General features: G+C 36.7%; 3 protein-coding genes across 10 annotated transcripts; 2 read left to right on the top strand and 1 right to left on the bottom strand.

Moving 5' to 3' along the window:
• Nucleotides 1-22,045, bottom strand: nr1h3 (nuclear receptor subfamily 1, group H, member 3). 4 transcript variants are annotated; one of them, XM_081356785.1, is made up of 11 exons: nucleotides 21,900-22,045; nucleotides 18,556-18,705; nucleotides 12,721-12,803; nucleotides 10,511-10,669; nucleotides 9,947-10,213; nucleotides 9,041-9,243; nucleotides 6,466-6,645; nucleotides 6,134-6,233; nucleotides 3,766-3,879; nucleotides 3,524-3,618; nucleotides 1-2,804 (listed from the first exon to the last, which is right to left on the bottom strand). In XM_081356785.1, exons 3-11 carry the CDS (start codon nucleotides 12,761-12,763, stop codon nucleotides 2,658-2,660), a joined length of 1,308 nt encoding a protein of 435 aa, XP_081212911.1. In that variant the 5' UTR covers nucleotides 12,764-12,803; nucleotides 18,556-18,705; nucleotides 21,900-22,045; the 3' UTR covers nucleotides 1-2,657. The 4 variants fall into 4 exon arrangements, with proteins under 4 accessions (XP_081212911.1, XP_081212913.1, XP_081212912.1 ...); XM_081356787.1 differs by having other exon boundaries at nucleotides 18,556-18,666; XM_081356786.1 differs by having other exon boundaries at nucleotides 18,556-18,701; nucleotides 21,900-22,013.
• cln6a (CLN6 transmembrane ER protein a) lies at nucleotides 21,911-25,602 on the top strand. Of its 4 annotated transcripts, none has more exons than XM_081356848.1 (7): nucleotides 21,911-22,808; nucleotides 23,018-23,132; nucleotides 23,229-23,327; nucleotides 23,460-23,648; nucleotides 23,764-23,819; nucleotides 23,908-24,027; nucleotides 24,196-25,602. In XM_081356848.1, exons 1-7 carry the CDS (start codon nucleotides 22,762-22,764, stop codon nucleotides 24,461-24,463), a joined length of 894 nt encoding a protein of 297 aa, XP_081212974.1. In that variant the 5' UTR covers nucleotides 21,911-22,761; the 3' UTR covers nucleotides 24,464-25,602. The 4 variants fall into 4 exon arrangements, with proteins under 4 accessions (XP_081212974.1, XP_081212972.1, XP_081212975.1 ...); XM_081356846.1 differs by having other exon boundaries at nucleotides 23,018-23,138; XM_081356849.1 differs by having other exon boundaries at nucleotides 22,429-22,808; nucleotides 23,018-23,145.
• Nucleotides 25,595-27,245, top strand: calml4a (calmodulin-like 4a). Of its 2 annotated transcripts, XM_081356886.1 has the most exons (4): nucleotides 25,595-25,913; nucleotides 26,072-26,212; nucleotides 26,538-26,726; nucleotides 27,010-27,245. In XM_081356886.1, exons 2-4 carry the CDS (start codon nucleotides 26,146-26,148, stop codon nucleotides 27,105-27,107), a joined length of 354 nt encoding a protein of 117 aa, XP_081213012.1. In that variant the 5' UTR covers nucleotides 25,595-25,913; nucleotides 26,072-26,145; the 3' UTR covers nucleotides 27,108-27,245. The 2 variants fall into 2 exon arrangements, with proteins under 2 accessions (XP_081213012.1, XP_081213011.1); XM_081356885.1 differs by having other exon boundaries at nucleotides 25,882-26,212; nucleotides 27,010-27,244.

Genomic DNA, 27,245 nt, shown 5'->3' with positions numbered 1-27,245 from the left:
TTGTAAGCTCAGATTCAGTATTTATTTACAGGTTCAACCCCTGATCTATTAAAAAACAGCATAATAATAAGACAGAAACAATACGGAGGTTCCCTGTTTTAGGTAAATGTATTTCTGTATAAAGAATAGGCTGAGTCATCTATTTCATTCAGCATTTTCATCAGATAAATATATACTCTCACAAAACAATAAATTTAGTCTACTTTTAATTTATACATATAAAGCAGTATACCAAGGACTTAAGGCGTTAAAACGTAAGGTTGCATTTCTATTTCATTCTTCCATGACTCTCTATTGAAGACTAGTTAATTCCAATAATGAGGTCCACTGAGCTGAGAGGGTACAAATAAATTAGAACTAAAATCAACTTTGCATTACACTCTGCCTCATGTAGTAACATTCTGTTAGATCATTTTATCATTTCAGTTTGGAGAAAAAGCTAATTACGCTCATTACAGTAATGACTAGAATTCATCTAAGCCTTCACAATTCCTATGTGCACAAACAGATGATAAGCAATGACAGATAAACAGGAAGATCATAGAGGATCAACAATACATGTCTTTCAGTAGATTTTATACCAAGTTTCAGTCAGTGAACTGGCTGAGTTTGGCTGCTCAGCCAACTGCGACGTTCCTGAACTCTGAACGGATAGAAGGTAAAACTCCTGCATCAGTTCACTTGTGTTATCAAGCCATTGTGAAAGATTAGAATCTATTGTTATGATAAAATGAGCTTGGAAATAAAATCAGAAAGCAAAAAGAGCTTGAGGAAAACGATGTGCATTAGCAATTTATCTAGCTGACAGAAGAAAAAAAAAAAAACATACACATAGAATATCAATTAAGTAAGCAAACATCTCAATATGCACAGTCAGGGCAAATAATGCCACAGCAAACCAACTGTTTTAGTCAATCGTAGAAATTTAGCTTTCTGTTCATTTTTTTGCATGTTAGTTTCCATGTTAAATTGATTCACAACAACCCATCTATCATAAAAGTGGTTTTTAAGATCAGTAAAACCTGAATCGTACATACGGTCACACTGGATTTTTGTATTGTCACGGAGCATAGTAGACATTACAAAGTGCTCTCAATTGCCAAGTCCCTTATTTCAGAGCTACTGCTGTGATATGGTTGTTTCACATACATTGCCAATCTCTCTTGATGAGGACGGGACAGGTTTTACTCTAAGTGCATTCAGACTATCTGAATATCCTAATGTATAAGTGAGGTGCAACAACAGTGTGTTAAAACAGACTATGCTAGATAATTGCAAATCACATAAAAATGAATATTAAAGATTGAAATAATTTAGTATGTGGAAATAAAAGTTGACAATAGATGAATGGGTGTATATAGAGCTAAATATAACAATGTTATTATAAAAAAAAAAAACAGTGAGGTGATGAAATAGAAAATAACTTGAGCCGATAATGTTGTATGACAACTTCAACCACTGATTTTGGAAGATAGATATTACTGTACTGTTCACTTGTTACTGGAGTTAAATTCTGGGGGCAAAAACAAAAACACAGTAATCAAGACATCTTAGGCAACAAACTGAGATATATTTTGTGCATTTATGTTAATGTTTTAAGAATGAACTGTCAAACAATATCAGCCCTCCACCAAGAAGAACTGATGAGTAAAAAAAAAAAAAAAAGACGACATCAGAGGTATATGTATCTCAGTAGTCGCTGTGAGTTGAGCAGCACACTGATTCGGATCCAGTGACTCTTAGCGATCCCTGTCAACCATATTCTACACTGATAAGCACTTTCAACAACTCCGAAAAATTGGGCAGTACATTCGACCTCATAAAATCAGGCCATTTGGCTTTTTTCTTTCTTTTTTTTTTTTTTCTGAATATTCCAACCAGCAGAAAACAGAATTCCTTGTGAACGTTGTGATATGCAGGATCAGTGTAACATGGGGTCTGAATCAATGTGGCCGGCACTGGTAAAGCACTGATTGATTTTTGTTATAAAAACCTTTGGGTGTTAACAAAAGATTGCATTTTAACATGAATCACAAGACTAAAGGCATGTCAAACATCATAATAAAAATGAGCGAATTAGCCTGTACTACTACTAACAGAAGACTTCCTCAATTCTGTGCGTGATCTATGCAAATTCAAAATAGCAGAATGCTGTCAGCCAAACAATCAGCCAGAGTGGAACCACAAAACACTGTAAATAAACATTTCTGTAATGAACAACCTCTTCTGTGAAACCATTGCCAAAAACCTGCTCAAAGCTTTTGGTACTGGAAACATTTAGTACAACATGAAAATAAAAAAAAATAAAAACATGACCACATTGTTTGTGGTCGCTCACTCTAGCAAGCAAGTCTCTGAATCCAAACTCATCCGGAACCCCAAGCTCAAAAGATGGACAAAAAACCACTACCTGTTTTGATCAGTCCCTGAGCTACTTCTGGCCATACAGTCTATCAAAAGCACATTCAAAGGAAGCAGCTCACTGACCACTGGGTCCAAAATATAGAAGTCAAGGAAGAGAATGATAAAACCAGGCTCCTTGTTACTCCGGGAGACATTTCAGCCCTTAAGGACCATGTGTTCGGTCTGTAGACGACTCTTGCCCACCCAGGTTTCCCTGACAATGGCTCATTCTGTCCTGAAGGCGGAGGTCTGGCTCACTCATGCACGTCCCAAATTTCAGAAAGTAGAGGCGGGAGTTTCTTGTCTTGGAGGCGCAGAGCAAAGACTTGCTCTGAGTGGACGCTGCTCAGTGTGCGGAGGCTGACCAGCTTCATCAGCATTCGGGGAAACATCAGATGATCCTTTGGTGGAAATTAAAGAGTAGTGGATGATTAGAAATACATAGTAATAGCAAAACCTCATCAGTTATACAGTGTTTTTATTGGTAAAACTATTACAAATATTTCCGTTCATTCAAATAAAGCTCAAATAAAATATAACTCATATTAGATGAAAAACTAAATAAAACAAGTTTAAGTTGAAGCATTAAAATGACTAAAACTGAAATAAAAATAAATTAAAGCTAAATAGAAATATTTAAAAAGGAATAAAAATTACAAGAACAATGCAAAATAAATTAAAAACTGAAAACATAAAATAAAGCTAATTAAAAATATGAACAAATACTATAATAGTATTAAAATAATACTAAAATAACTGGTTATAGTCAATTGTTATTGTATATTATTGATGCAAGTGTGGAATCACCAGTGCCACCTACTTGACGTAGAAGGACACAACAGAAAAACTATACATGTTCTTTTGAACATTTTATTCGTTAAATAATCTTGAAAAAACGTATTACGGTTTTCCACAAAAATAATACGCAGCACTGCGTTTGTTTGTATTATTGATAATAATAAAAAATAGCAGCAAATCAGCATTTTACAATGATTTCTGAAGGAGGATCATGTGACACTGAAGACTGGAGTAATGACTGCTAAAAATTCAGCTTTGCATTACAGGAATAAATTACATTTTAAAATAACAGGTATTTTAAAAGAGTCATCATCAAACTCACGTTGGGTCGTTTTATTCTGATGTAGGAGTGCAGGGCGTCCACATATGGCTGCTGTAGTCTTTCCACTAACTCATGATCCTGCACGTTCGGTCGGTCTGACCACCCCACACACACACACATACAAACACAGTGTGATTGACGCAAATGTATAATGCTGCATTTCATTAGTTTTGTGAGAAACTGCCTGATAAGACTCACCAGAAGACAAACAATATAATGTTGGTTTTGTGTGTCAAACTGACCTGCTGAGAAAATGTTGATCGCGATGAGCAAAGCGTACTCTGCCTCGTCCAGGTTGAGGTCGTTCATGCCTTTTGAGAACTCAAAGATGGGGTTGATGAACTCAACCTGCAGCCCTACAGATGAGTCAGAGAGGACAGAGATCATTTCAGGGCATGAACAACAAAAATAGGTCTCAAATTAAACCACACTAGAAAAAAACTTGTGAAGTTTAGGTTCGGGTGGGTTAAACAGCTTGCAGCTTTGTCCGGTTAGAACAGTGATGTCTCAAGCTAAGAATCGTTAAAATTATCCTTTAATTGAGCAGTGTAGTCTTACAAGGTCAGATTCCCAGGAGGATTAAAACAAACAAATTAAACGGAGCTATAAAGTATCCAAACAGCGGATCCATGCTTCAGTCTCACAGCACGTAGCAATCCGGTAGAGGAGTTCTCTTGTGAATGACTTCTGACCCTCCTCAGTCAACAACAATGGAACAGGCTGGAAACACTACACAATGTGGTTTAATTCAGCCTTATTACACGGCTCTGTGGAATACTTGATTCTGATTGGTCAATAGCGCCATCCAGCGGTACGTTATTCCCAGATAACAACCGCTCAAAACAGTTAACGCAGGCTCATCCGGGTCACTGAAGTCAGAAGCCTAACTTCTTTGTGGAAGTTTTGCATTTGGTGAGCTAATAAAGTATTAAAACTCAGTCGAATCAATATTTTGTGTACAGTTATTTAACTGTATAATTGTAACTATTTAACCAGTATCGTGGACTCAATCTCTCGTTTCATACAAACGCAGCTGCTGCCATTTTCTGACGATTGTTTTGCCCACTGTTGGATTATAAAATACAAACAGGTACGGCTTTAAAACAGTTTAATCGGAAATCAATATCTCTTATCTCCATAATTATTTATGAGGCGAAATGCTGTGTAACAAGTGGTATGACCATAAACTGTATCTCTTAAATGTCCGTCTAGTTTGAACTTTCCGCGCTAGTAACTGCGATCTCCGCGGAAGCTTTGCGTTTAAACACCTAATAAAATATTTCAACCCCGATCAATATTTCGTGTCTAATTATTTACTTATGTTGCAAGTAGGCGTGTAATAAGGGATAATGTACATCCAGGCGGTTGTTCTCTCAAAATAAGCCCCTTCAGGCTGATCAAGACCTGTTCACCCTGTCGGGAGTTATGTAACGTTACGTTGCGAACACAACCCAGACAGGCCGATCTTGAATCAGCCTGAAGGGGTTGTATTCGCTATAACAACCGCCTCGCTCTACATTATCCCGCTTATTACATGGCTACCCACCAAATAAATCAATAATTTGACACAAAATATTGATTTAAAAAGGAGTTTATTGATTTAAAAACGATTGTATTGCTTCCGCTAAAGAAAATAGTCCGTTCTGTCTCTACGGTTAGAATCCTTCGTCCATAGCAACGCTCTGTTTTTCATGGCAACGTGTGTTATAGTTCGCAACGGTCTGTTATCAAGAAATAACAGACCGCATTCTACATTGGAATTCAACCAAGCCATGTAATAATTTGATAGAACAACTGGCTGGATGTATATTATCCCTTATATATATATATATATGTTTTAACCAGAAACTGATTCAGAAGAAGAAAAGGAAGCACGAATTATATAAGGTTGTCTAGAAATCGATGCATCATAATGGTAATGAGTTTTATGTATTGCTCTCCATAATGGTAATTGATATGATTAGCCACTGGCTTGACTACATTATCAAACAGCTAATAATGTGTTGCCAATGTTATACAAACCATGTTCCTGTTCGCCATCTCAGAGACAAACAGCTGCCTTCTAACAATCAGTATCCTTACAAACGCTTTGAACATCATAGAATGTCAGTGGAGAAAGGCATATAGTTCATCATAACATCGTAATATACATCACAATTCACTTGCTATATTGCTAAATGTACCCGATATTTCCTGTCCCTTTTTAAAGTTGTTCTTGTGCTCACTGCAGAAAAGCCCCGCCCCACACTTTGACAGGATTGGTTACATGTATGTGATGGTAGGAAACGGGCGATTTCAAACCGGGGTTTTGAGACTGTCTTTGGTTCACTGCAGTTTTAAGGAGAAAATACTGCAATGGTGTTGACTAATGATTTTGCACATGGTTTGACAACATATAAACACTAACAATTTTAAAACTTAACTTAATTTTCACTTTCATCTATTACTAAATTATTATTGAATTTAGGTGAAATTAACATTAAATGCTTTAGGAGTAGTTTTCATTATTAGTTGTGTAGTTGCCTAATGTTAACAAATAATATTCTTCTTTATTTTATCCATCAGGCAAATTTAAATCGAGCACCCATACAACAACATTACAAACAGTACCTGCTTTGGCGAAATCCTCCTTATTGTAGCTGAAGTCTTTGAGGAAGGTGATGCTGTCTATTGCTGGGTTATAACGTCTGGAAGTCTCTAGCAGCATGATCTACAGGAGAAAAGAAAGTTTAGCAGGTATGTAAAACAAGCAGTGTCGGCTGCGCTTGGTTTTTCACGAGAAACTAAATTTGACACCGGGTGGCATTTTTTTCTAAAGCACTTCCTGTTACAAAACAACAGCAGAAACAAGTCTGCCAAACAAGAGTGTTCCATCTGTGCACACAAAAACAGTAACAGAACATGACTGAAAACAATGCGTGTTAAGGGTCAGTCAGGCTGACCTCAATAGTTGAGGTCTTCAGCAAGGCGATCTGGTCCTCACGGGTGAGCTCCAGGAAGCCAGGCAGCTGTTTAGCAAAGTCTACAATCTCCTGCACAGACATGATGGCCAGCTCAGTGAAATGAGCAAACCGCTGTTGTCGAACCTCTCGGTTTAATGGGTCCTGATTCTGTGGCCATGGCTGAAAAACAACAAATCTTGATGTTAACATTTAGGATCAATGCATCAGAGATTCAGAAAGATGGCACAATGCGTAACTGGATATTTGAAGGATTAAACACACGTCTTTCAAAGCAAGGGCACAATGGAGACGCCAATTCATAGTTTTCAGTCACATGACTGGTACGGAGACCTGGAAGGCAAAACACTGATAGAACTGAAGCACAGGCAGTACTCTAATGTATCAAGACATTGATATTAAAGGTCCCGTTCTATGCCCCTTTTCACAAGATGTAAAATAAGTCTCTGATGTCCCCAGAGTGTGTATGTGAAGTTTGAGCTCAAAATACCCAACAGATCATTTTTTACAGCATGTTTAAATTGACATTTTTTGGGGCTCAGAAAAACGAGCCGTTTCAGTGTGTCCCCTTTAAATGCAAATGAGGTGCTGCTGGACGACACAGGGGGCGGAGCTTCATGAGCTCGTGCTCAGTCTGTCAGGACAAATTCATCTCACGGAATGATGATAATATCAGAAACTCTCAGTAACGGCGTTCATTTCGAGTCGGACAATAATGCCTACAGAGTCAGATTGCTGTATAGAGATGAAACAGGTATAGTTTAGTAGTTTAATTACGGTTATTATAACGTATTTGTTATCTACTTGTAGGCTATGTATCCATTATTTATTAATAGCCTACAAGTCTGCTGTCTGAATGATGATCAAACATGTACTGATGAGTTTAATAAAGTTTATTGTACATCACACAAAAGATGAAGCGTCAGTTTTACTTCAGAAGTAAAGCAGGCAGCAGGATGTACATTATCCCTTATTACACGGCTACTTGCAACATAAGCAAGCAGATGTGAAAATGAATGCAACACCCTAAATTGCACGTTAAGCCTTTAAAAGAATATATATTTTTCACTTTTTTTCTGGCTTCATCTGCTTGCTTATAGATAATATTTAATTAGTAAGGGGTATGGTGAATTTGGTCCTCGCATATCACTGTCTTAATGCATTAAGCCACATTAAGCATTTTCTTTATAGTGGTTGGATTCAGATTTACTAAACAGGGCAAATTAGCATGCGAGCGCAATTCCAAAATAGCGCCGACGGGAGTGGAAAGTTCTAGATCACACGCAAATTAAAGAACACAGACGCAGCCGAATCATTTTCATAATGACCAAAGCAATCTACCAAGAGCAGCGCAAATTAGCATCAGGTTTAAGACATCCTTTTTTGGGGGGTAAATAATAGAGCAAATACCAGTAAATTGAATGAGAGCAAACCTTAGTTTTAAAAAGATTTTTAGCTTTTAGTATGAATATGTTAGCCCTAAGGTTATGAATAAGCTGGTGTTTTAAAACAATGACAAAATTCATATTTAGCAGACTTTAGCTTCTCATCACATCTTATGTCCAATCAAATGCTCTCTAGAATCTAAAGCGTCCCGCAACTTCCGCCCCCTATACCAACTGGCCAAAGCGACCGTTGACACGTCACGGAGCAATATGGGTTGGAGATGTGTGTTCGGTTGCTCAAACGCTCTAGTTTTATTCTATTTTCCGAATGTACGCTGGTTAAGAATGAAATGGCTAGAATTTATTCACACCTCTACTATTGAATCCAACTTATCATCAGCGCTCTGATTCACTTCCATGGTGCTGTCAAGTACGACTTGCAGTCTGTGAGGTAAACTAAACGCTATTGGCTATTTGAAAATGGGGAGGCCTTAGCTTCCTGTTTCAGTGGAAATTATGTCAACGCATCATACAAAGCTGCGCGTTCCAAGGCACTTCAGTGGGCCTTTAAATACTCTCCCCTCCCATAAATTTTGCCTCTGAATGGGAAACTCCCACAAATACATTTGTAATATGCTCAACTGCAAAATAACCCTGTCCACACCTTTTCAGCGCTAATTTTTCACTTTCACTCAGGATTTTAAATCCTGACAGTAGTTTTTTAACACCAAAAGAGGGTTTGTGCTGCTGCAAGCTGTTAGTAAATCTGGCCCTAAACATGCAATTTAGCATGCTGCGTTCATATTCTGGGCACTTGTGTTCACCTGTATATAGAGTGCATCATCAGTAAGTTGTATACTGAATTTGATGTTTTAATATCACAGTCTTTGTACATTAGTACTTAGTACAAACCTGGTAAAAATAACTGGCTTAGACTTGTTTTGCCCTCCAGGAGGGCGTTTCTATAAGGGTGTGACATCATGTGAAAACTATGAATTGTAGTTTGATAAACATGTGACAAAGCAAAGCTACAGTCGTATTATCTAGGTCTGTTAGTCCGATTTCACAAAAAACAGATGGTACGATTTCAGTAATACAATTACATTTTAAAATGATGAATTACTGTTTTAGTCTGCTTGAAAAACTCTTACAGTGCACATAAATGCACTTACAGTGACTTTGGGCCGATCAAGAAAAGAGCGTTTGTTGCACTGCTTCTGCATGGACACCAGCTTTTCGATCATCTCCTGCTGTTCAGGAGCCAGAGGTGGCATCTCAGGGGCAGGGCTGGGTGTTGCCACTGTAGAGGTTCGTGCCGTCTCTTCTTCCTGTTTTTTCATCTTCTTCAGTCGGATCTGCTCTTCTGACAGCACACCTATAAGAGACAGAGATAAAGCTGCTAACGGAATGATAAGCAAACAAGCAGCACACGATCACAATGACATATGGACATATCATAATAGATAAGATAAGAGATTTGACGACAGCTGCAAGGACTACCTGAGACATCCATGCTTAATTAAAAAAGCCAGACATGGGTGAAAAAGAAAGGTACACTGCCATTCAAAAATTTAATCGTTTAATAAATATAAATTAATATTTGTATTCAGTAAGGATGCATTAAATTGATCAAAAGTGACAGTAAAGACATTTATAAAGTTACAAAACATTTCTATTTCTAACAAATGCCGTTCTTTGAACTTTCTATTCATCAAAGAATCCTGAAAATCAGCTTCCACAAAAATATTAAGCAGCACAACTGTTTTTAACATTGATACTAATAAGAAATGTTTCTTGAGCATCAAATCAGTATATTAGAATGATTTCTGAAGGATCATGTGACACTGAAGACTGGATTAATGATGCTGAAATTCAGCTTTGCCATCACAGGAATAAAAAACCTTTTAAAAATATATTCACATAGAAATTGTTCCACAATATTACTGTTTTTACAGTATGTTTGATCAAATAAATGAAGCCTTGATGAGCTTTTTCTTTTCAAAAACATTTGAAAATCAGACCAACCCCAAACCTTTGAATGGCAGTGTAGATGTTGATGGTTAAAGCGCGTCACTCACATTGCTCTAGCATGCCCGCCTCCCTGCACTTGCGCAGACGGCACTGCTGACACTTGCGGCGCATGTACATGTCCATCTCGCAACGGCCGGAGTTCTTGCAGTTGTACTGAGCTCCTTTGATCACGCTGCGTCTGAAGAAACCTTTACAGCCCTCACAGCTCAGCACATTATAATGAAAGCCAGATGCTTTGTCTCCACATACGCTACACACCTCATTCCCCATCATCTTGGGAGCAGGACCCTTCTTTCTCTTCGCTGGCTGACCCCCTGCACAAACACACACAGGACAGAGACACTAACGTATGAGCTTTGCAAATCCAAAGCAACATACACAAATAAATTAACTAACTAATGCATTATTATTTGCTTAAATTAAGCCAGTTCATCCACACATACTGTATACACATACTGACATGCATGTTCATTCATGAGTAAATGTTCCACATTATGTAACAGGCAAAGTTCAACTCTGCATTATCTAAATCATTTTAACCACTATAACCAATGTGAAGTATATGACCTATGACATGAGTCCAGCTGTACCCTCCAGTTGTTCAAGCTCACCTGGTGCAGGGGTGTCGTCTGAGGTGTACATCTTGTCGCTGGGCTCCATGAGCTCATTGTGCGAGGTGCTGTATGGGGCCGTTTGACTGAGTCTCTCCTGTTTCACTTCTGCTGTCAGTGCTGAAGGGCCCTCTTCACTGGCACAGCACAGTGAGTCCCCTGTAGACATACCAACAACACATTCCTTTCTTTTAGGGCTGGGTCTGACGATCAACCAGGTGTCCAATTATTGAGATTTTCTTTCTTTAGATATTTTTTAATATGTCGCTGCATACACATGCATACGGATGACTTTTGGTCATGTAACATGCTGTGTTTTTCCACACTGATTTTATTTTACAGGGAGTTCTTAAGACTAGTCATTGAAGCAAGAATCCAACTAGATTTGAAAATGTATTGTTTTATACTTCTCCAGTTCTAATGGATGACAAATCACTGTGACTATAACACACCACACAACCAAAAACATTAAGGGGTTAGTTCACCCCAAATTTTTAATTCTGTCATCATTTACTCACCGTTAATTTGTTCCAAACCTGTATAAATGTCTTTGTTCTGCTGAACACAAAGGAAGATATTTTGAAAAATGTTGGTAAGCAAACAGTTGACGGTAGCCATTGACTTCCATAGTACTTTTTTTTTTTCATTACTATGGAAGTCAATGGTGCCCCACAACTGTTTGGTTATCCATATTCCGCAAAATAGCTTCTTTTGTGTTCAACAGAAGAAAGAAACTCATACATGTTTGGAACCACTTGAGAAATTTATTTTTCGTGTGAACTATCCCTTTAATATAACACACTGATATAACCTATTTTTATGTATTACAAACATGAACACACCTAGGTCAAGAATGCAATCAATTTATGGGAAATTCCATCACATTAAAGCTTATGGCAGATGGTTAGCACTCTACCCATATGTTCATTTTCGGAAAGTATGGACAGTGCCCAACATTTTTAAATAATAAAATGAAAGAAGTCAATTTAAAAATCATTCATCATTATTAGCTGTGCATTACAGATTTAGGCAAATTTATCTTAAGCATTTTACCACTGGGCTCCTTCTGCCAAAAGGAGGAAGAATATCTCTCTTTTTTTTCTGTTCTTACACCAAACATTTTTGGCTGCAAATTTTAGCATTCTTATTTCTTGTGTTTTTAAATGTGTAATATTTCTGTCATTAAGGTTATTGTTTACTGTGATGTTTATGGCAATGAGGAGCTAGATGATGTCTTAAACTTCATTTGCATGATAGGTAAATACCACATTCACAAGGCAAGATACCTTAAATTTAAATCCAAAAAGTATTTGTTTCAGATTTACGTTTACTATTATCACCACCTAAAAAAGTTCCACCAATAAAAAGAACATTTCGCATTATAGAAAAATGATCAAATAAATTGTATTTTTCCCTCTGCATTTCCCCACTTATTCTTTTTCTAATGTTGTATTTTTTGATGAAATTTAAGTCTTGCAAATAATGAAAAAGCTAAGAATGCCCATGAGTAAAAAAAAAAAAAAAGTTTTATATTAGTTACCCACACCTCTATATAAAAACATATATTAACACAAATAAATCACACATTAGCATATTAATCATGCAAAAAAAAAAAAAAAAAACACTTGAAATGTAACTACATAAATTCAACTGTAAACTGCCAGTTTGGGCAAACAGTTTTGGTTACCACTGACTTCCACTGTACTGACGAAGAAAAAATTATTTACTATTAATTATTAATTAATTACTATTAATTTACCCAGATATTTACTAAAATATCTTCTTTTAGTTTCTACAGAATAAAGTCATAGAGTTTTGGAATAAGATAAGTGAGTAAATGATGGCACTAACACAATGTCAAGCATCACTTGGTTTGATATTTTGTTATTAACACAATAAAAAACATGCATTACTCATAACACAATTACTTTTAAATAACTGGTGTCAAGGTGATTTTAGTGGATATATGGAGTCACTTTTTAAGTTCACAAAACCTTTGGTAAAATGTTTTGCTTAAAATAAACTTGTGTTATTTTTCTTAAAAAAAAAACGCCACATGGTTTGATATTTTATTATCAAACGCAATGACATTCATACATTTATAGGTGTGACTAAAGTGTTCAACTATGTTCTGGCAGCTTCTGATTTGTATCTACCCTTTGTATGTGAACATTTTCACATTCTAGTGAAAGAAAAACAAAGAGTCTTACCATGACCAACATCAGTGATATCAGTCGTAGAAAGGGTGGACATCTTCCACACAGCCACTTGTCATAACGAACCAGCACTGCACCTGCAGAGCACAATGAAAGGCAAAGTTGAAGTCTTGAAAAACTGCCTGTTTGTGTCAACGATTCTGTTTTTAATATTCAGTCACAAGAACTACCTCAAACTAACTCTAACTCTGAATATACAGTTCGATACTAAATCAAAACCACCTACAGAGTAGAACAGCAAGCAGCAGAGTGTGTTCAAATCAAAAGGAGAATCAAAGCAACAATGACACACACACACACACACACACACACACACACACACACACACACACACACACACACACACACACACACACACAAGCCAGTCACATATTATGGGCAGCAGAGGTCTGCCACTCTCACTGACAATAAACGCACGCAATGCTGATCTATACTAATGACTCTCAGTACAGTTCCTTAAGTAGTCACACTTCTGTATGGAAAGCTCACAAAAACTACACAGTCACCCTTTCACATCATGGGAATTTTTTCTTAAGCTAAACTATGCAAAGCAAAAAAGAAGAAAAATTGAGAAATATTCATAGAATTGAGTGCATGTTTTTGCCAACTAAGCATGCTGTTTGAACAGCCTACTTGAGAATAGGAATTGAAAGTGCAAAAAAATCATGGGTGTTGTTTTGAGAGTTTTAGGAAATGAGATGGACATCTGATTTGGGGACGAATGCTTTGGGTAAAGGCTCGATCACATTAACCCTGGCATGACATACAATTTACCTAAAGGAATTTTCCTGATGGACTTCCAATGGTGGATACATTTCACAAAGCGAATTTCGCATCAGTTAAAGTGTGGTGATGCAAAAACCACAGCACTAACCAAATAGCAAGTTACTTGTTCTGGCAGTGACCTCTGTATGGGCAGTTCACAACCACACGCGGGTCATGCCTACTTTGCCAGTGAAACTTTGTTGTGCAAGAGTAAATGTGACCGTGCCTTAAGAATGCAGCAAAAAAATGCTGATTCAATTCTACAAAATGACCTTATCAGCTAAAAAAGAAAGAACCATGACTCAGAAAAATAAAATACTACTAGAAAAAAAAAGGAGGAAAAAAAAAGAAGGCATTCCAGGGCTCCAGACTAACTTTTTTTATTAGGAGCGCTGTAGCCCCTGACTTAAAATTTTAGGAGCGCAAGCAGAAAATTTAGGGGCACACCTTAAATCACCTTGCAATGCAATTATTCACATTTTCCCCCAAAATAACTGTATTACTGACAAATGCTTTGATAATAAATAGCCTTAACGTACAGAAATTACAATGTGCAGTTTTATTTTAAGTTCACAGGGCTCCAGACTAACATTTGAGGGCAGCGGCACTAAGTTTTACAGAAAGTATTTGGTAGCACTGTGGGATGACAAAGCACTGAGCTTAATTTGAGGTGTATAGATAAAGTTAACTTTAATTATTATCATTCATAATGTCTTAATATTAATTCAAAAGCAAAATGAGTGACAAAATAGATATTAGGGAGTGAAAATAGCCAGTAAGCGTCCTCTGCAGTTATGTTTACAATAGTAATTTAATCTTTATCTTTTTTTTTAAATAAGTGTGAGTTTTCCTACTTCTTGAAACTTTTAGTTTTATAAATAGGTACAATCTTTACAGGATGAACAAAAAATGTTTTGGTCAACACATTAAAAATAACATTTAAATATGATAATATAGTTTTGAAGTGCTGGAAAAATATGTGTAGGCTACTGTTATAACCACAGTATACCATAGTTACAGTTAGTGTTACTACAGTAAATCCAAGGTGAATGTTGCTGATCTGTGGACCTAAAGCCTTCTATAACTTGTTCGCTCATTGCACATGTTTCTCCTGGTTTCCACGTCAGCGCTGTTTGATCTGATATGGTTTATAACAGATAATTCTGCGTCAAATCTGAATGTTTCTCACTGGATCTCGCAGCAATGTTATTAACCCTTGTGCATCCTTGAGGACATTTTTGTCCTTTTCAGTTTTGTTTTTTGGATCACTTTGCCTGTGTTAATGCTAACTGCATAAAATTTGGCACAGGTGTGTATTTTTATTGGAATTTTACTATTTCATCACCATTTCCTTTAAAAAATCTATTTTGCACTAGTTACACAAAATACTTCCTCTCAGCGCCTTTTGGACAAAAATGTCCCCATTGAAACCCATTAAAACTGCATTTTTTAATCCCTGTGCCGTTTAACTATAAAATGATGCAATCTTTTTTAATAGGCTTTCATTCTGTTGGCAAGGCTTCAAAATTGACATTTTTACCATTTTTTATCAGATGGTGCCATTTTTTCAGGTTAGGCCTATAAAGCAAATACTCGCTTTATTCCTGTTTTCTGCTTCGGCATATTATAGAGCCAACTGGATAAATTATGCAACGATAATTGTGTGGGTCTGTTGGTATGGATGTCTAAGTGTGGTTTGTATGTGTGTAATAAAATAAAAAGTGTGTTTGTGTGCTTGTAATATTTGAGAGAGAAAAACTCGACTGCAAATCGAAAATCCAATCACTGTGTTCACCAGTGGAGTTTTGCTGGCATCCAATGGGGAAAGTCTGGTACTGCGCCCAAACAAAATCTTACTGAAAGCTCATTTTTTGCGATATCATCCTCAAATTCGGAACACAACCTGTTTAGATTTATGGCTTTGAATTTATATCAGTTTTAGAGTTCCAAATGTGTTATAAAATATATTTTTTATATAAAATATTGATTATAATGTTCATAAATATTTTTCATAAACTTAAACTTCTATAACATTTTTTTGGTTGAACTTTTTAAAAATTTTTCACTTCAACAACAATCTGCCAAGGGTCATCTTTAAAATGAGACCAAACTTAAGTATTTGCTCCCAAGCATAACATTTTTATGAGAGTTTTTTGACTTGGACATTTTTGTCCCTTTTGGACCTATGTGTAAGTTTTTTTTTTTTTTTAATGTTTACTGCATAAAATTTTGGCACAGGTGTCTATTTTTATTGTAATTTTACTATTTCACCCCCATTTCATTTAAAAAAAAAATGTTGCACTAGTTATACAAAATACTTGTATATATTTTATATAAAATATTAATTTTAATGTTCATAAATATATTTCATAAACTTAAACTTCTATAAAAAACATTTGGTTGCACGTTTTTCACTTTTTTCACTTCAACAACAATCTGCAAAGGGTCTTCTTTAAAATGAGACCAAACTTAAGTTTTTGCTCCCAAGCATAACATTTTTATGAGAGTTTTTTGACTTGGACATTTTTGTCCCTTTTGGACCTATGAGTAAGTTTTTGTTTTTTGTTACTGTTAACTGCATGAATTTTGAGCTATTATAGAGCCAACTGGATAAATTATGCAATGATAATTGTGTGGGTGTGTTGGTATGGATGTCAGAGTGTGGTTGGTATGTGTGTTATATAAAAAAAATGTGTTTGTGTGTTTGTAGTATTGATAGAGAAAAACTCAACTGCAAATGACAATGCCAATCACTGTGTGACCAGAGGAGTTTTGCTGGGATCCAATGGGGAAAGTTTGGTACTGCGCCCAAACAAAATCTTACTGAAAGCTCATTTTTTGAGATATCAACCTCAAATTTGGAACACAACTTATTTAGATTTATGGCTTTGATTTTCTAGCTGTTTTAGAGTTCAACTTGTTTCATAAAATATATATTTTATATAAAATAATATTCATAAATAATTTTCATAAACTTAAACCTATATAACTTTTTTTTGGATTTACTTATAAAAAAAATTTAACTTCAGCAATAATCTGCCAAGGGTATTCTTTAAAATGATACCAAAGTTAAGTCTGTGCTCCCAAGCTTCAACTTTTTATGACCGTTTTTTGACATGGACATTTTTGTCCTCTTTGGACCTATGAGTAACTTTTTTAAATTGATGCACAAGGGTTAATTCTGTCGCGAACTCAATGGATTTCTTCACTGGATCTCCACTATGTAGCCTAACTGTTTCGCGTGATCGCGATCGGCCCGCGACTGGCGAGAGGAGCTCTGCGCTGTCTATTATTGGTTCGAACTATTAAACGGTCTGTGAAGCAGAATGAGTACTGAGTAGCGCAGTTTTTTTCCACTTTCATTTTGTTTTTATTTATTAACATGTCACGGCACACTCTATGCTTGAGGCTGAGATTGAGTGTTTAAACTGCGAAGTGCCTGCACTGTCTGCAAACTTCGTTTTCCCCGCAGTTCTGGGGTAGCGACTGCCACATTCGCAGCTCATGGAGTTCATCTCCTTACAGTACCTCAACCAGCTGAGTTCTCGTAGCCAGTCTTCCCGAAAATAGTGAGTTCAGGGCAGGCCTTTATCACCTTACAAACCTCTGACTCTGAATCATCATCATCCGACTGTGTCTGTCCGTGACATTGATATTTGTCTCCGTCTCCTTCCCACGGACGTTTACGCGCGCTCGATTATCTCTAGGACCCTCCCCCTCCACACATTAGCCAGTTACAGTGGCCATTCCCTATTCTTCTCACACTCATTGGCCTGCCACACATTCCAGATTCATTGACGCGCCCCTTCCACGTTTAACGTGAAAAAAAAAAAAAATTACTGGTCGCACATGTGCGACTGGGTGTAAAATTCAGTCGCACACTCTCAAATTTTGGTCGCAAAATGCGACCATTTGGTCGCAGTCTGGAGCCCTGCATTCTAAGGGGAACTTCTTTAAATGACAATGTTGTTAACTGACAGGCCAAATGTATTCCAGGCCCTCCTAAAATTATATTGAAAAAGATATGCTGTAAACAGCGTTTCGGACCAAACACAAACAACTTTTCATAAAATACCCAACTATTCATTCAAATCTATTAGTTATAACTGTCTGACTAGAGTCTAGGGTATCATTTTGACATGCTTTCTTGTGATTAGAACTGTGATTTATTGCATTTATCATCTAAAGTGGATGCGCCGGAGCGCATATAGGTCACTATATCACATTTAGTTTTAGTAGTACGATTATTCAATGCATTTTAAATGGTTTATTCTTATAGAGTGCATTAATAGAGGGAGAGGCGGGACATAGCGAGTGCCGAAAGAGTCTGTGTGTGTGCGTGCAGCTTGTCTGTGTAGGAGATCCAACGAATTCCTGCAGTGAAAGCACGAGTGCTGCATGAGAAAATGTATGATAATGATAATGTATAATATTTGTGGGGATTGTCTCCAATGTGGGGATATTTGTGGGTTCTGATAATAATATTATTATTATTTTGATAATAATAAAGTAATATTAATAATAAAATCCTCTCTTCTTTATTTTGGCTTAAAGTATCAAGAAAGTATCGTATTGTGTCGCATTGCGATTTGTATCGAATGACATGAGGGTCTCATTACAGCCATACTCTATCATTATGATCACTTTTTTTCTAAATGAAACAGTATTCCTAAATTCAGTTGTAGCATACAAACTATTTATTTTAGTTTTTAGTATGTTTTAATTGATCTTAAATTTTAATAGATTTATAATACTGGCCATAACATTTTTAATTTTATTCTGGTTAATTTTTACACTGATATACCAATAAGATTAGTTAAATAATTCATGAATTAGGCTGTTACACAAAAAGTTTACACATGCAAACATCTGGAACATTAGCATGACACAATTAAAACACATCTAACTATGAATACAAGAAATAGCCTAGATTTTAACATTAAGGTGAAGTGAACAAAAAAGGTCAAATCTTTTCCAATAAAAACACTCCAAATGTATTGATATATGTAGAGTGTGTGTATATGGGTGCTGAAGCATGTTAATGTGAGTGAGAGCCCCACTTACCCCTAGAATGATGATTTGTTATTGTCCATCCATGTTGTGCTCTGCGTCACTAACAGCACATCACATTTTTTCTCTCCAATAGTCTGGATGCCATCAGAGGAAACTTCTCTCCTATAACAGACTCTTCACTTCAGTGTCACAGCTTTCTGACTGACAGAAAAACAAAGAGGAAAAACTAGAGTGACTTCAGTTTTGGAGGTTGTATAGCTCCAAAGCGGAGCTGTTCGGAAGGATTATATAAAAACAAGAAAGCAAGAGAGAAAACAAGCCAATGGATAGAATGACAGAAGAGAAGGTGAATGAGTGAGTAAAAGACAGTGAGAGAAGGAAAAAGGAGGGAGAAAAAGAGAGCAAGAGGGCACATGAGAGGTTACTAGCGGTCATTCACATGGCTGTGAAATCCCCACAGAGGCCTGAGCTCAAACCTCCACCTTTTGTAAGTGTCTCCCAAAGCACATCTTGGAATTTAATGCAGAAAGATATGGAGTCACTGAACAGATGCGCAAAGAACATCTTAGAACATCTCCTGGATATGAGTTAGCCTATGGGTTTCCTGAATTAAAATAAGCAGTAATAGGAGTCCCGCCACTAGACGTCATAAAATGTTTGTGCTTTAACAGTCAGAATAATGTCAACCGGGATACGACCCTGATGTCGTGTCGTTCCACTGTTACACTTAAACCAGGAACAGACCAAAGTCCAGGTTATGTCACCAGTCGTACAAAACTTAGAATTTAAAACAAATAAAATGGCAACTGCAACTGTAAAACCATAACAGGTTAGAAACTCTTAGCAGCCCAAAATAATGAACAATAATACACTCTCGGCACAACCATTTCTAATATACAAGCTGGAAAGTAAGATGTACTTCTAAAGAAACACATTTTGTTCATAAATTGCATGATAATCAGCACACATTATATCAGCTGTAAGAAAAGACAATGGATCCGTTGTAAAATGGAGAAAGAATCCTGTCATTGTCTTAAATCCCCTTTGTTCAAGGGCTCGATGAATTGTGTAGCTCTGATTTGAATTAAACATTAAAATCACACTGAACATGAGTCATGACCTGATGTAAACCAATGGAAGGCTTCTTTCAATGTCCAATGTTCTGTACTTATCAGTGTGCTGTAACCTTTGTCCTGTAAACCAGTGTGCTCTACATCTGCCAGATCAAGAGTCAGATCATCTGCTGGCAGATATGATAGCTGGATAATAGTGACAATGAACAACTGAATAACAAGAATAACAGGCCATCATTCAGACCACTTCATTTCAGTAGAAATATTTAATTTGCTCTGGCCTGTACAAGTTGTGTTTTTCGCAAAATTCTGCCTAAAAGTTTCAAGCCCGAAAATGTGTTGAAGTTTGGATTCAGCTTATTTCAGGAAGTGGTGTTTTCCAATTCTGTACAAGCTTCCTCTAAATTTGTCATGAGAATTAAGAGGAAGAAACCCCTGCTATTAATAGAATGCAGATTCATAATGCGAAATGGTAGCATTCGATTTAGTCTAAAAGTACTGTTGGGTTAGACTCTCAACACAGAACTACTTCTTAAATTCTAAAATTAACCAAATTGCTGAAAAAACAGATACTAAAACGGAGAAGATGCGTAGGCTGGTTTCCACCCTGAAACAGACTACGCCTATTGCCAAATAAAAAGTGGTCTTTCATAGAAAATGCCCGCAAAACTATGTAGCCTACCACTTCACCCACCTTTTCATGCAAAGTACTCAATGGTGGGTGCGAGGTAAATTAAGCATGAACTGTGTATCACACTACGACAGCTAAAAACTGCTCTTTTACAAGCATACAGATGGCACTGACTGTACACCAACTTTTAATGTCTCAGCATATTTGAAAAATGGCTTAAATAAAAAAGAACGACTGCTAAAATTTCACTGAATTGACTAAATATACAGCACTCGTCGCTGCTAAGTGTGCTTATTTACAGTGAGTGACAAGGTTGCATGTAATCATACACATGCTTATTTTAATAACACAAGAGAAGTAACAGATATTTTCCTCTGTATTGTGATGTACATTTGAGTGTAATGGATGTTCGAATGTAAGGTGGGGACTTGCTTCTATGCATTAATTGTTAATTAGATTTTGAGATGTGAATGTTGCTCTCGAAAGTGGGAAAAAACTGAACAAGCTTGCAGGGGCGGCGGGGTTTAAGCGGACTAAATGATTGGAGAAATCCGGCATACGTCACCAGAGAGAAGTCTGTCATTTCCACCAGAAAGTCCAGTTACGACATTTTGAATAATTAAAAATTACGAGGTAAAAAAAGAGAAGAGACATCGACATGGATGAATCGTTCACAATAAGATCTATACCATGCACTTATAAAATAGATGGGATGAATTTTCATTTCATGCCGATTTTAAGAATACCAACACAACTGCAAACGTGATTATTGATTTTATAACAGTTATGTTGCAACAAGGAAAATTGTCCTAAAAGAATCAATCATCGCGCTAATTGGAATAACTAACAAAAACCAAAAGCCTGTCTGGAGCTGAAGCCACTCCTCGCCTCAAAGCTTCTGCAATCCCAGTCCGAGACGCCACTCCGTGTTTTCCATTTCTCGCTCCTCAACTGAAGAGAGAAACCCGGTGAGAGCGATCGTGGAAACACACACAGACCTTCTTCTGAATTTCATAACCTCTCATCGCTGCAGCGATTCGCGAGTGAAAACAAATACATTAAAAAACAACAACAACAATAATAAAAACAGTCACATGGCTGTCATACTACCAATAATTTTCAGCACAACTGTTAGCTCACTCGACCTGTCAAATAGGAATGGTATAAACAGCTCAAGATAACTTCATAGCTGCTCTTTCACACACATTTCTGTGAAGGATTCAATTCGGAGTAGCTAACGGCTTTAGTCTGTACTTCACCCCAAATACTGTGACTCTGGGGATTAGCCTCTAATTAACTCAGGACATGATCAACAGGGCAGATCACGGAATATAAAACTATATTGAACAGCAGTGTTAGTGGTAGCAGCACTCATCAGCTAGTAGCCAAAACACCCTGTTAGCCTTTGCACCTTAAAACAACCACGGTGTAATAAACTCAACAATCCCAGCAACTAACCTACCATCCAGACACTGACAGATTAAAACTGACAACCTTACGGTAAGTGAGTTAGACAACTGTCGTTTGATCCAGGGTGTTTACAAGCGTTATATGAAGCACTGACAGACATGTCTCCCATCATGACAGCTACAGGAGCTAACATTTATACCACATTTATACCTCAACACTCATGTAACTCCCTCAAGAGATGGCGTGGTCATATGAGAATAACGCTCATTTTCTAGTAATACCTCGCTTTGCTGCTGATGACGAGATCTTTAATCCTACACGGTGAACTTTACACTGGCGATGTGAAGAGAGAAACGCCTAGGTAGGCCGTGGAGAGAGAGAGAGAGCTCTAAGATGGCTACATACAATCACAGGACTGTTTTTGTATTGTGCCTTCAAAATAAAAGTGCCTTAGTGACAACGGCATCTCTCCAATAGTTGAGGAAGTGGTGTTATAAACATTTCTTTTTATCCGTTTTTAAATAAATAATTGTTGAAAATTGATAATTAAAAAGAATAAAAAAATAACCAGTCAAAAACATTGTAAACATGAATGTACTGAGAAGACAGCCTTGAACGGCGCCTTACTTACTTACTTTCTATCAATACTCGTTACTTTAATTAAATGATTATTGTCAATGCTGAGGGCCGATTTCGCAATATTATACTACTTCTGTTTCTGTTCTGCCATATTAAGATATAAAAAAAGCCGGAGGATCTTGTAGGCTAGATAGACTATATTAATAAAGTCCGGCAGATGTCAGTAAGTGTGCTATATGTTGTTTTGAAGCTGTAACTGAAGAAGAAACTGTCTAAACCTCACGTGATTCAAACAAACACAAATATCAACATCTTAAGAAATAAGTATAAATTTGACTGTATCAGTTAACTTAAACTGGGTTAGATATAAGTTGTAGAAATAAGGCTTATATTACGTAAGTAATGATGGATTCAGACTTTTACAGTTTCGATGTATGACCTGGAATGTGATTGATGAATGAATTAGCACGTCCTGGCTACAAAACCATAAGTTAGTAGAGTTGCAAAGAATACAAAGTAACCTTGACATTGCTATAACGTAACAAAACAACAAATCGATTAACCATGCGGAGAAGACCACAGTCTGCAGCTTTGGCTCCGGCATATTTGAGGTCAGATTTTAATGCTAAATGTTATCTAATTTCACCATTTTTAACTGTTTAACCGTTTAATTTTCAAAATTGTATTTTGTCTGGCAGCTCAAAAGCATGCCATGCGATTAAAATGACCTTTTTTTTTTCCCTAATGTACAGACCGTATATTCAACAAGCATATTCGATTAGCATGTATAATGAAAATGCTGTACTTTGTTTAAAAGCAGGGCTAGGACTGAGAAAACTGTTTCTGCAGCAGCACAGTCCCAGTTTCACACAGATCTCTGGCTCTGTTTCACTGTGCAGAACTGGATACTAGACTTTGGGAGGCCAATTGCTATGGTACAAGTTAAGGGTACAACAAGGTGTGATCTGTGCATTAAGATGTCCTTTTCTCTTCTTTAATATCAATAACAATTTTGTATGTTCTTCATCTAGATCGTAATGCCTCTAGAATGGTTTCCTCTAAATAAGCCAAGTGTTGGAGATTATTTTCACATGGCATATAATGTCATTACACCGTTCTTATTACTGAAGGTACACAATTTCTTCTACGACTTAAAATGAAAGCAAAAGGATGTGTTTTTATAGGGTGTTCCCCATTTCTGACCCTTATGTTTTGAACATGCATCAGTAAAAGTAAAGTGTTGGTTTGTAACCTTTTTTTAGCTGATTGAGCGGAGTCCCACGGCCCTTCCTCGCTCAGCTGTTTATCTCAGCATCATCACCTTCGTCATGGGAGCCAGCATACACCTAGTGGGAGACTCCATCAACCATCGTCTCATCCTCAGTGGATACCAGCTTCATCTTTCTGTCAGAGAAAACCCCATTATCAAGGATCTGAAGCCTACCTCACTGGTACAGTAGTTCGATTTACAGATCAAACAAATGATGTGCTCTGAAGAAACTTTTTCGGAATACGTCGGGTTTGTTTTTGATGGGAATGGTAATTAATGCTTTATGTGGTTTTCAGATTGATTCCTTTGAGCTTTTGTATTACTATGATGAGCATTTAGGGCATTGCATGTGGCAAGTATATTTTCCATTCTCACATTTAATCTGTAATTTGTAATCTGCAAGTTTACATATAGAGTTTAAAACACCGTTATCATCATAGGTATGTCCCGTTCTTCCTCATCCTCTTCTTGTATTTCACTGGCTGCTTTACACAAGTTAAAGATGAGAAGATGCCTTACTCAGGTTGGCTGCTACTTGGCCCTAGTGCAGTGTACTATTGGTAAGTAAATGATTCAAGTCAATTTTCAAGCATTTATTGAGATGTAGAATCAAGTTGAAGCAACACTTTATTTCTGTAATGTAACACATTTACATTGAGAAAAAAATGATTTAACAATACATCAGCATGTTAATGTTGCTCAAATGTTAATGTGGTCTATTTCTTCAGGTATCTGATTACTGAGGGCCAGATCTTTGTTCTCTATGTCTTTACCTTTTTTGCCATGGTTGCCACTGTTATGCGACAGAGGCGGATGGGCTTCGTGCTTGACAGCAATGGCCGTTTCCTCTTCTATAACTTCATCATTACTCTGGGATTAGTTCTGGTTTGGGTCGCATATCTGTGGAATGACAAAGTTTTGCGCAAAAAGTATCCCGGTATCATCTATGTCCCCGAGCCTTGGTCCTTTTATACCTTACACATCAAAGGCAGTTAAATACTAACAGCAAATCCGAACTACATTTCACTGATATTTCTTCAATAAAAAGACTTTAAATACGAGTTTAATGACACTTTGAGTGAAACTGAAAATAGTTGCTCTTGAATACTGGTTAGGGACTTATTTGAAGGGGTCAAGAATTGAGAAGTCAATATTTTGACATATAAGAGGTCATTGTACTATAAAAATATCCTGTAAGTTTCAGAACTCAAAACTTCCTCTTAACAGTTTTTATTGAAACCAAGTTGCCAAAATGACTTCTGGCACAGTATTGGGTCATAATGCGATGAAAGCATTACTCCAGCAACAAAACGACAGCGATGCCTCTGAGGATTAATGTGGGAGATTCCTGGAAATGGAAGAGAGAACGTAGAGAACGCTGATTTTGTTGTTGTTTTGATCTAAGCCATCCACTGTAATCCTGAATAAAAGCTTCAGTGAGTGACATTATCTGTGTTGTCATCAGAAAGACATTACAACACGTTTCGTTTTAGTATACATTTTTCACTTTAATGAAAAGGATGAATGATGACTAGCCTCTAAGAACAACAGTGCAACAAACGATGGTACATTCATTCATAATTCCGTTTACACGATACAAAAGGGAGTCTTATGTAATACGCATAAATGTTCAACATTGTTGGCAAATGTTTCAACTATGTAACAAGATGTTTTTCAACATCAGAAGTTTTCAAAACAATTCCACACATGTAATGGCGGGGACATTGAAAATGATTTTAATATGTAAAACTGTTACCCAATCATAGCAGTGGGCCTTTGCTGCCAAGTCTTAAATGCGGCATGCCTGTCAAAACTGAGTGATCGAAAGAGAGGGTCAAAAACAGAAGAAAATATTGCCTGTTACTTCTAAATTAGGATGTCTTTTGATGTAAAAATCTTGATAACATTATAAGTGGACCTCAGAGAACATTATACAATTTTTTTTTAAAAAATCATATTTTCATGACCCCTTTAAGTTCCAGTGTTTTTCCTTGTGTGTCTGCCCAAGGCAAACTATACAATGCTATGTTTGTAATTTTGGTATATTGAATAATAAAGACATTTCATCATTGTGGCTTACTGTACATTTTTTTACTTTATGTCCTTGTTTTATAAAAATAAAGGTTGTTCTCCCTAAATATACCTTTTTACGAGTCAGTGAGTGAGATCATGAGCTGCACCTACTGTAACAGACAGTATAACATGATAGTTGGATCCTATATCAATGTTCCTATGACAACGAGGCTATCAGTTACGTCAAAACTGCAGTGGACTTTAGTTCCTACAGGTAATCCAGAGGGAGTGACTCTTTCCCTGAACGGACGAAACATGGTGAGTTTGATGCTGTTTTTCTCTTTAATGTTATTTTCATTCAATTACTGTTGATTTTTCAACATCTTTTTTAAACCTTTACAGGCAAAATTCTTAACACAAACTCAGATTGATGGTAAGCTGTGTTACACAGAAAGAAAGTGTGCAATGTAAATTCATGAATATACTGTAGTAAAACTAAATTGTTATTTTACAAGTACAGTACATTTATGAGCAATGAGAATTTTTTTAGTGGAATTGTTTTTCACTGTAGTTTTGCATGTTCCCATGTAGAGTTCAAAGAATGTTTCTCGCTTTATGACAAGAAGCGAAAGGGGAAGATCGAAGCCAAAGACCTTATTACTGTCATGCGCTGTTTGGGTACAAGTCCCACATTTAATGAAGTGGATAGACATCTTCAAGTCCACAAAATAGGTAACATTTTGTTAGACCTCATGATTAACATTCCATTGAATTGTGAATATGTCTTCCTTGTCTACTCTCAGCTTCCTTGTGCTACCTGTGGCTAATGTCAAATGTAGTGCTAATGACAACACACACACAAACACACAACTTTAATTAACAATCAGATATTTAGTTATGCCATATTTGATTTTATAGCCAGTGTAAGCATGTTGAGGCACTGGAATCAAACAAAAGCTTAAGTAAAATATCCCGTATTTAATTGTGTTTGAACGAATTCTTTGCTTTGTTTAATGTTAGTAGTTCATACATCTTTTCTGCTGTATCCCCACCACAGATAAGACAGGGGAGCTGGACTTTTCTACATTTCTAACCATGATGCACAGACAGATGCAACAGGAGGATCCTAAGAATGAAATTCTGGAGGCTATGCGCATGACAGACAAACACAAGAAGGGCTACATTCTGGCTTCTGAGTTAAGGGCTAAACTCACTGGCTTGGGAGAAAAGCTCACTGAAAAAGAAGGTATAAATCACCTCAGATCCTTCTGGTTTTATGTTGATTTATTCAAAGATCAGAGCTAATCAAAACAAGTGTCAGGGTCTGGACTGATTTAAATATTAACCCCATTCAATTATATTATAATATGAAACCCCATTTTTAGAGATGTATCTTGTTTGAGGAATTTCGAAAAACATTTTATTTTTTTAGTTTTCTAAAACAATTGACCCAGTCAGATCCCAGTATATTATCACTATTAGAGAGAATTAATGTGTTGTTTAACTGTTAACTGTGCATTGTTTTTCAGTAGATGAGCTTTTTAAAGAGGCTAATGTTGGACGTGATGGACTCGTTCATTATGAGGAGTTCACCAGAATGGTCACACTTCCTTCAGTGGACTACTAATGAAGAAGAAGAGTGCGTTTGGCTGATACCCTGAATAAAGCAGTTATTTACTAGCAGGAATACAATATTTTTGTTCTGTGTATACATTGTATATAATAATAACAACAACAAATGATTAAAAGCTCAAATGAAAAGCCA

This window comes from Scardinius erythrophthalmus, assembly GCF_964197995.2.
Source record: "Scardinius erythrophthalmus genome assembly, chromosome: 2".
Classification (NCBI taxonomy): Eukaryota; Metazoa; Chordata; class Actinopteri; order Cypriniformes; family Leuciscidae; genus Scardinius; species Scardinius erythrophthalmus.
The sequence above is the reverse complement of the archived record's forward strand: the minus strand, read 5'-3'. Positions and strand labels throughout refer to the sequence as shown.

Coding starts and splice junctions, on each gene's coding strand:
- cln6a (XM_081356846.1), top strand. CDS start 22,762: ATGCGGAGAAGACCACAGTCTGCAGCTTTGGCTCCGGCATATTTGAG. Junction 22,809..23,017: donor TTGGCTCCGGCATATTTGAG/GTCAGATTTTAA, acceptor GTTTAAAAGCAG/GGCTAGGACTGAGAAAACTG. Junction 23,328..23,459: donor CACCGTTCTTATTACTGAAG/GTACACAATTTC, acceptor ACCTTTTTTTAG/CTGATTGAGCGGAGTCCCAC.
- calml4a (XM_081356885.1), top strand. CDS start 26,008: ATGAGCAATGAGAATTTTTTTAGTGGAATTGTTTTTCACTGTAGTTTT. Junction 26,213..26,537: donor TCTTCAAGTCCACAAAATAG/GTAACATTTTGT, acceptor TCCCCACCACAG/ATAAGACAGGGGAGCTGGAC. Junction 26,727..27,009: donor AAAGCTCACTGAAAAAGAAG/GTATAAATCACC, acceptor ATTGTTTTTCAG/TAGATGAGCTTTTTAAAGAG.
- nr1h3 (XM_081356785.1), bottom strand. CDS start 12,763: ATGTCCACCCTTTCTACGACTGATATCACTGATGTTGGTCATG. Junction 6,234..6,465: donor TGAAGACCTCAACTATTGAG/GTCAGCCTGACT, acceptor TTTCTCCTGTAG/ATCATGCTGCTAGAGACTTC. Junction 3,880..6,133: donor GGAGGATTTCGCCAAAGCAG/GTACTGTTTGTA, acceptor ACTCATCTGTAG/GGCTGCAGGTTGAGTTCATC.